We start from the raw sequence: 9,716 nt of genomic DNA on the forward strand, positions 1-9,716 counted from the left end.
GTTAGCAAACCCACAAGCTGCTCTACTGAAGAAACATGGGGCAATCTACTTCTGTAAAGATTTACCACCTGGGAAACCCAATGGAGGTTGCTATGAGTCAGAACCGACTCGATGGCAGTGAGTAATATATGCTATGGGTTTTCTTCACACTTTCGGGCTTTTGTACATGTATCTCTTCATTCATAGAATGTCCTTTCTTGCTTGTCCACCTTCAAGTGAATTCCAACTCATGCCAGTCCCTTACATTCAGAATAGAACTTCTTCATTGGGTTTTCAAGGCTGTAACCTTTTGGAAGCAAATAGCCAAGCCTGTCTTCTGAGATACCTCTGGTTGGTTCAAACTGCCAATCTTTCAAATACTAGTCAAGTGTTTAACCATTTGTGCCACCCAGGAACTCCTAGAAAGCTTCGAGTTACTCTATAAGAGTCATCTTAAATACTCACCTCTCCTTTGATGATGTCTCTCTTTCTCATCTCTGTCCTGAGGGCTTACCATGGCCTATTTTGTGGTCTTTGCACACCTCTCATGTGGCATATACCTCATGGCATTTTGCAGTTACTAATTTATAAGTCTCAGCTTCCATATGCTATAAGCAGCAAAAGAAGGACCATACCTTCTCTGTTTCTGTATTCTTAATGCCCAGCCAATAGGAGGTGGTCCTTATAAGTTGAATAAATAAGAGGATGTGTGATGGATGAATGGACTGATAGTGAAAATACACTTCAGTTAAAGTTTTAAATCAGGATTGATATATCATATACCAGTGTGTACTGTGCCTAAGATGATCTCATAGATAAGCAAGCAAGGGTAGGAAGCCTCCTAAATTTGAGAGAATCAATACCATCCACTCGTGTTATTTCTGTTTTAGCAGCACTAGGTAACTAAGACATATAGTGTGAGCTAAAAAAAGATTAGGCCTATAGATTACTAACGGAGCTCTGGTGGCACAGTGGTTAAGGCATTCAGCCACTAACTAAGTGGTCTGTGGTTCGGACCCATCAGCCACTCCATGAGAGAAAGGTAAGTCACTCTGCTTCAGTAAAGGTTTGCAGCCTTGGAAACCCAATGGGGCAGTTCTACTCTGTACTATAGGATCAATATGAGTTGAAATCAACTTGATGGCAGTGGATTGGATTATATGTAGGCTACTAATATGTAACCTCCGTGTTATGAGTTATCCTTTGTGACTCAAGTGCTCTTGCATATGTGGGAGCACAGATTGGCAAGAAAAATCTAAAACAATGAGAAAGCAAAGGAAACATCTTTCTCAATTCTTCCTTCCACTCTCATCAGTACAGATGATACCATGGCAAGCTGTATCCAAGAAAGCCTAGATAATCTATTCATTAACTACAAGTGATGTAGTTAAAATTTTTCTGAATGCACCTCCAAATTCAGTTCAGTCAGAATTCATACACTTGGCACTCAGATATTCAGTAAATAGTGATGATTTCCTTTTTTCCAAAATGCAGCATCAAGAATAGAGGGTAAATCACTAACAAGATGGTAGACACATTAATACATCTTTCCCTGGGTGAAGGGAAAGACAATATACAATAAGGGAAAGGTCAGCACAAAATGATCAAGGCAGAGGAAGACACAGGCAGGACCACAAGAGTTAAAGGTAACAAAGGTGAATACAGTTACATACAAAATCCAGTAACAGTAGTAATAACAGTAATCTATGAGTGTATATATAGATAGGCACTTAAGCTGAACAAGGGTAGGAAGGCAAATGGAACTATACTAACTAATATATATAGGTTTGTCAGATGATATCTCTACCTATATTTTTTTTATTTGTGCTGAAAATATATCCATGAATATAGTATAACATACAGGGAGTAAAGTTTTGAAAGCTTCTTAGTCATAACTAGACACTTTGAGGGAATGAGTTCTGGAGATGGGGGCTTGGGACTATATTCTTGGGGAAGGATAAGGTCAGTTGACATAACATAGTCCACAAAGACAGTATTCTACATCCTATTTTGGTGAGTAGTGATTGGGGTCTCAAAAAATTTGTGAGCAGCCACCTGTTGTTTGTTGTCGTTGTTTAGGAGCTCTGGTAGCATAGTGGCTAAGACACTTGCCTGCTAACCAGGAGCAGCCACCTAAGGTACACTAACTATTGATCTCTCCTTGAGAAGAGGAATGAAGAAATCAAAGAAGCAAGGAAACTGTTAGTCCAAAGGGCTAATAGACTATGTGAACCCCAGCCCCCGTTACCCTGACTCCAGAAGAATTGGTGCCCAGATACTACTGCGAACTCTACTGAAAAGGATAGCAGGTCTTAGATAGAGCGGGAGAAAAATGTGGAACAAAACTGAAAATCATAAGAAAGACCAGGCTTACTGGTCTTATGGAGACTGGTGGAACCTCCAAGACTTGTGGCTCTTAGACACCCTTCAAACCAATAATTGAACTCAACCACTGTGGCTCAACTTCCAACCAAATGGTAGATGCCCTATAAGGTGAACAGTAATACCAGGGAGATATTATTGTTAGACCAATCAACCATATAAGATCAAAAGGGAAGCATTTGCCCAGGGACAAAGCTAAGAAGGCAGAAAGGGATAGGAAAGAACAAAGAGAAATGGTAAGCAGAGAGGAAGTGGGAAGATTGCTGTTACATTGTGGGGATTACAATGAATATCACAAAACAAAATGTGTATGAATTGTTGAATGGAGAACCAGTTTGCTCTGTAAACTTTAACCCAACTCGCCATAAAAAAAAGAGAGAGAGAGAAAGAAAAAGTAAGAAATAGCTCTCTGTGCAGAATGAAAACTAAAAAACTTACTGCATGGTTGATTTTCCTGAGACATATGCTAATTAAAAAAAAAAATGTATTGGCATTATGGACAAGAGCAAATGTATTGTTAGTTATTCTTTGGCCTGAAGTGCTAAGGGACATGGGTGCTACAATGGCAATGTTGGGTTGTGGAGGAGAAACAAACATTTAAGATGGTAACACATTATCATATCCACATAGCCTGAGAGAGGAAACACAGAGAAACAACAGATTAATTAAGAAGCTATTGTAGTATCACCAAAAAGCTCTGAACTTTAAAGGCCTTATTTGATCTAATGCAAGCCAGCCCCATATATTTCTCAGTCGTAGGCACTATAACATGATATATGCATTTGAAAGCCCTTCAAAAAATCTTAAATTACTCTACAAATTGTGCTATCAATGCCATTTTGATTATCCTCACTGTTCCTAGAATATACTAGTCACAACATATGAGGAAATATTCAGAATAATTTTTATCTGTATCTCAAACTAAATAGAATATATTTCAAGGAAACAAGCATACTGAGCATCTGCTACCCCAAAAGCAATTTGATAGGTATAGTGGGTGATACCAACCAAAAAAACAAACTCACTGCTGTGGAGTCGGATCCGACCATAGTGACCCCTCCTTGGGTTTCCAAGGCAGTATCACTATAGAAGTAGATTGCCCCATCTTCCTTCTGAGGAGTGGCTGGTGGACATGAACTGCCAGCCTTCTGCCTTTCTGATCTCTCATGGTTGATTGTTCTAGGGAGTGCATCTTCCTGGTGTAGGTGTCTCAGCTTGTAGGCCTGTCTACTTTGGCTGAGAGTTAAGCCACGGAGTGAGTTCAATTCCAGGCCTAAAGAGTGACTTGGGCCAATAGTCTCAGGGGTTTCACCAGTCTCTATCAGACTAATAAGCCTGGTCTTTTTTATGATTTTGAATTTTGTTCCACATTTTTCTCCCACTTTATCCAGGATCTCCAATTTTGATCCCTTTCTGAGTGGTGAGCATTTGTAGCTGGGCAGTCTAGTTCTTCTGGTCTCAGGATCACATAGGCTTAGGTTCTCATGGTCCATTTAATCTTTTGGCCTAATTGTTTCCATGTCTCTGTGATTTTCTTCACTTTTCTTTGCTCTGGACAAGGAGAGACCAATAATTGCCTTAAGATGGCTGCTCACAAGCTTTTAAGACCCCAGTTTCCACTCACCGAAGTAAGATATAGAATTTTTTATATACCATGTTGTGCCAATTGAGCTGGATGTCCCGTGTGACCGTGGTCCCTAGCCTGCAGGCCCAACAACTAACTCACTCCCTCAAGGTGCTTCTTTGTGGTCAAGAATTTATCCTAACTTTTCCTCCTGTTATGTTTAAATTACATATGGACGTTTTTATGGCACATACAAATACGTTTGTAGGACTGTCATCTGCCAAACCTATGTATGGTTGTGGGTATGTTCCCATTTGCCTGTCTATACCTGATCTTCTTGCCTGTCTACCTATCTATCTGATATGCACATCTTGAGCTTCCTGACTCTTTGTTCTATCTATGTCTTTGTGACCCTGAAATAGCAGAGGGTGAGACTTAGATCTTTTCCCTCTTGGGCTAAAATTTGTCTCTATTCCTAGCAACTACTATAGACCCTTCCTAACTTTGTTATTGCTCAGATTGCCCACACTCTGTCAATGGAACAAACTAAAAATAATTTTAATTCAAAAATATATTTATGGCCTGGTGCCTTTTGGGCTTATGGGTGGTCACAGAGCAAGAGAAATTGACCTTTCCCCTTCTTGTTTCCTATATTAAGCAACTAAATAATAATTGAAAAATAGGGTGGAAGGCAGATGGAAACTAGAGAAGTGGCATATTACTGATTGACTAGACATTTGAGAGAACTGAGTATCAGTGGTAGCGGAAGGGTAACAGAGATGGTGTTTTGGTTATCTTCTGCTGCTATAACAGAAATACCAGAAGTGGATGACTTTTAAAACAGGGATTTGTTCTCCTATAGTTTAGGGGGCTAAGTCTGAGTTCAAAGTACCAGCTCTAGGGGCTGGCTAAAAGCCCCTCAACCTTGGGCTTCAGCTCTGCCTCTTGCTTCTAGCCCACTGGTGCTAGAGGCCTTTCTTAACTCAGGCAGGTGCTGGCTGCTTAGGCTGACAAATCCACGGTTGACAAGGAAAATAGCATAGTCCCAAGATTATCAAGCAATATGGCAGACCACTAATTCAAGTCCATTAACAGTCGGGTCTGACTCGACGGCACATAACAACAACAACAACAGTCCCAAGATCAGCAGACAACATGGCAAGCCATTGAGATTAAGACTCCACAAATCCAGGATCCAGATGTGCCAAAAACTCAAGACCTTTCTCAAAGTGTCTTCTTATATACTGGAAGCAGACAGCATCCTTAAGGCAGCTACTCAGCTGCTCACAGTAGATTCCACCATGGAGTTGATTACCAGTCTCATCACGTGGAATAACTGCATCCTGCTGCCCAGCCACTCAAAACCAGGACCAGCCAACTTGACACATAACCTTAACTACCACAGATGGGAGACAATCATTACATGTTTATGGCCACAGCCTCTTAGAGGGCAGCAGCACGTAGCTTTTCACAAAGAACATGAATCCATGATAGTTTCAGAACCCAAGCTAAGCTTTCTTTTTAGTGCTTTGTGGGTTAAAACTTGTTTAGCAAATCATTTCAGAGCAAAGCTCACTCGATTTTCCTAGGCAGGAAGGTGTTGGAAGAGTACTCACATTGAGCAGCAAGGAGGAGAAAGAAATGGTACTAACTTTGGACAAGTAGGTCTGGCCTCAGTAGTGGAAAAGGTCACCGGGAAAGTGTTTTATAGTAACTGCACCTCCAGTAATAAAATGTATGTCATCAAAGTGTCCTTGTTCATTGCTACGGGGATATCGTTGGTGGTTGTGGTGGTGCCTGCCATTGAGTTCAGTCTGACTCATGGCCACCCTATGTGTGCAGAGTAGAACTGCTCCATGGGTTTTCAAGGTTGTGATGTTTCAGAGCAAATCACCAGCCCATCTTCCAAGGCACTTCTGATTGGGTTCAAATCGCCAACCTTTGGCTAGTAGTCGAGCACATAACCATTGGTATAACCCTAGGGACCCCCTGCTATAGGGATAAATAGGTATTTTAAGTTTAGCACTGATTAGCTCTTTTTCAGATGGATTCTGTAATAAAATTTACTTCTAACGAGTTCAAAAATGCATTGTCAGGAGTTAGAATTATAAAAATGCAGATTAATTTTGCCATTGTGATTGCATCAACTTCCAAATTGAAGGCAAATAAAAATACTCAAAGTGTAGTTTTCCAAGCATGAATACTTACCAGATGCATATCCTGGCCAAATAAGGATAAAACTAAAACCAATACTTTTAAAGGAAATAATTTGTTGATTTTGACAACATTGATATGGAATCTTAAATGATTCGATCTTAGGTCATTTATGATGGACTCTGTAGACAGTGGAGAGTTTTCTCTTTAGCTTGAAATGCTTTTAATCTGACCTGCTTCTTTTCATTTGCCTTCCTTCATATCAAAGTGGTGCACTGAGCAGTTCTAATGCTAATGACCACCAAATACAGGAAATACTTCGTCATTTTCATGCTTACCATGTGCATTAATTTAATCAATGGTTTAATTCACCATGGGCTGAAATAAGATCATTCAGTCTCCTCTTGGAAACTCAAGTGAGAGTTGAACCACAACCCTTTGACGGCAAGGCAAAATTAGTATGGCTGGCCAAACACTCTAGGAAAACTAGTCCCATAATTTTCTGTATGAAATAATTGAACTTATTTTGGAAAACATATCAGAACCACTTTCCATCCTAGAGTTCATTCTAGTAGAACTTTCCTAAAGGAAAGGCAAAAACACAAGCAATAACTATTTTGTGACATACTTCCTCCCTAGGGTTTTATCTGAATTTTATTATTAATATCTATTTAATCCGAACATATGCAGTACATCCTAAATTTGTAGTCCTAATCCATCAGAAAAGTACATTAGGGCTATGCAGTTAGGAAGCCCCTGTGGCCAGTGGGATTCACTATTGCATGGTAACAATGGTGGTGATGAAGGAGCCTTAGCCTTCCACAAAAAAAAAAAAAAAAAACATTGCCATGAGTTGATTCTGACTCACAGCAATCCCCATTGGGTTTCCGAGGTGGTCAATCTTTATGAAAGTAGATTGCCCCATCATCCTTCACAGAGTGGCTGGTGAGTTTGAACTGCCAGCCTTCTGGTTAGCGGTCAAATGCCTTATGCACTCCACCGCCAAATCAGTACCTGCCTTAGCAAAAATTGAGAGAAGGCCTCTATAGTTAGGAAGCTCATGGTATATGATAGATGTGAATAGGGAAGAAAAGTCGTAATAGGTATTTGGATTTCGTTTTGATGTGAAGGAAGTAATTTCCTAGTAGCATTTGAGTTTTTTGAAAATTCATACATTATTTGCACTTAGTCAAGTTTTACTTTCTGAGGTTTGCCAGATTACAGGGAGGCTTTTTGAAACAGGAAAGGAGAGCTATCAATATTGTGGAACTGTGCACAAACTATTTCCTGCAAATTTTTACATTTTAACACTCCGTTCTTTTTTACAGGAGTTTAGATATGATCGTTTTGTAGAAGATGGTAAGAAGAAAACCACCTTTTTCAAAAGAGGAAAAAAGCTGAGTCATTACATAATTCCATTTGGATCTGGAACCTCCAAATGTCCGGGCCGATATTTCGCAGTTTATGAAATTAAGCACTTGTTGTTTGCACTTGTAACTTACTTTGATTTAGAAATAATTGATGATAAACCTGTAGAACAAAGCCACAGTCGCGTATTGTTTGGTACTCACCCTCCAAAATCAGATGTTTTATTTAGATATAAGGTAAAATCTTAAAGAAGTGACAAGAAAAATAAACTAACCTAAATGTCCTCAACTCTTTTTTAAAAGTTTCTGAAAATTGCTTTTTTTGTTTGTTTTTTGTTCTTAAAAGTGCCAGTTCCCATTTCATCTAAGATCAGTTCAGTTTACATTTGGTCACAAATCTGCATTGGGTTTCCCAGGCAATAAATCTTTACATAAGTAGATTGCCTTGTCTTCCTTCCGCAGAATGGCTGGTAGGTTTGAACCTCCAACCTTCTGGTTCGCAGTCAAATGCCTTAGGCACTGCACAACTAGAGCTCCATAAAATACAACAGGAGGGTAGAATGGAAGGAGACATCAAAATCAACTCACTGATAAGGTTAAGATAGCCCTGTTTAGTTTCTACTTTCATATTTTCACTTGTCACAATAAATGTACCTGGCACTGTGACTTTTTTTTAATTAAGTCACTCAAATTCTTCTACAATGTGTGAAAATATACTTTATGTATCAGTGGAAATTTGTGCTGGAAATAGAACAGTCTAACAAATTTCAAATTCTTGGAGAAGAAGGAAATTTAATTTCTGTGAGATGCATTGGATGAAAATGTTTCCTTCAGATATAATACCAATAATATCTATATTGCCAGGCTACATTTGTATTAAATGAGTTTTGCAGTAGATTAAATGCTTCAACTTCCCTTCCACACTTATTCATCCGTAAATACTTTTTATTACTTTCTGTACTCTGGTTCAATAGAACAAAATTTCTTGTTTTATAAGCTTTCCTATGTTCAAGTTAAATACTGGTAAGATTTAATACATAAGAAAACACAAAACCTATATTCAGCGGTTGACCTAGACATTAGTACTAGGTTTATTGTAGCAGCAAATGTTGAAATCATTATAGCAATGATTGTAGCTTTTTTTTTTTTTTTTTGGCTTTCGTGTAAACTGTAAGGGTTTCATGTCAATATTGCAATTAACCCTCTCCTTAGTGCTTCAATTTATATAAACTGGAAAAAAAAAGCAGTACTTTTTTTTTTTTTTTGACACATCAACTTTGGACTTGGTCTTTATTTGTATTATTTTGAATTAACAATTTTATGTAACACAATATAATTTGACATGACACAATGCCTGTATGCCAATGACTCAGATTTCTAACACCAGATTATCAAATGATTGGCTGACATCTGACATCAATAATGATACGATAGGCAAGGCAGAGATAGAATTATATAAAGTTAAGCCAAGTTAAATCAGGTATGTTGATTGGAATTTCTAATAATTCACACATTTGCTAGTTTTTTTAATTAATTTTTAATGGCAATATTAGATAACACCATACTTAATAAATAAATAAGATTTTATAGCATTTATTTCCTCTTTCCTGAATTACATCCTCTAAAATTTCTTTTAGTGAAGAGCTGCTGTTGTATAGTTGTTTTTTTTCTTGATTAAAGATGTCTTTATTCTTCCTCTCATTCTGGAAAAAATTGCTTTGTTGGTGCACAAGTCTAGATTGACAGCACTTTCCTTGCAGCATTTCGAAGACACTGTATGTTCTTCAGACATTCTTGTCATTGAGAAGTCAGCCATCAGTCATTTTCATTACAGGCAGTTCCCAGCTTATGAATGTCCAATTATGGACAACTTGTACTTGCCCTTTGTTGTTGTTAGGTGCTGTCCAGTTGTGTCCGACTCATAGTGACCCTATGGACAGCAGAATGAAATATCACCCAGTCCTGCGCCAGCTCAATGGAGCCAGCTCCATGGGCTCCATTGTTATACTTGAGCCCATTGTCACAGCCATTGTGTCAATCCATCTCGTTGAGGGCCTTCCCCTCTTTCATCAACCTTCCACTTTACCAAGCATGACATCCTGCTCCAGGGAATGGTCTCTTCTGACAACATGACCAAAGTAGGTGAGATGAAGTCTGGCCATTCTTGCTTCCAAGGAACATTCTGGCTGCACTTCCTGCCGGACAGCTTGGTAGTTCTTTTAGCAGTCCACAGTACTTTCAGCATTATTGGCCAGCAACACAACTCAAAA

General features: G+C 38.8%; 1 protein-coding gene across 1 annotated transcript in view; it reads left to right on the forward strand.

The window, feature by feature from the left end:
- LOC103204547 (cytochrome P450 7B1) overlaps positions 1 to 7,695 on the forward strand; it is a 48,385-nt gene extending 40,690 nt beyond the window's left edge. The window contains exon 7 of the mRNA XM_007949745.1: positions 7,408 to 7,695. Within this exon, the coding sequence (XP_007947936.1) occupies positions 7,408 to 7,695 (288 nt within the window). The remainder of the gene's footprint in view (positions 1 to 7,407) is intronic.
- Positions 7,696 to 9,716: the final 2,021 nt, after the last annotated feature.

Source organism: Orycteropus afer, unplaced genomic scaffold (genome assembly GCF_000298275.1).
Source record: "Orycteropus afer afer isolate SDZICR_OR568_19922 unplaced genomic scaffold, OryAfe1.0 scaffold00252, whole genome shotgun sequence".
In the NCBI taxonomy this organism is placed as follows: Eukaryota; Metazoa; Chordata; class Mammalia; order Tubulidentata; family Orycteropodidae; genus Orycteropus; species Orycteropus afer.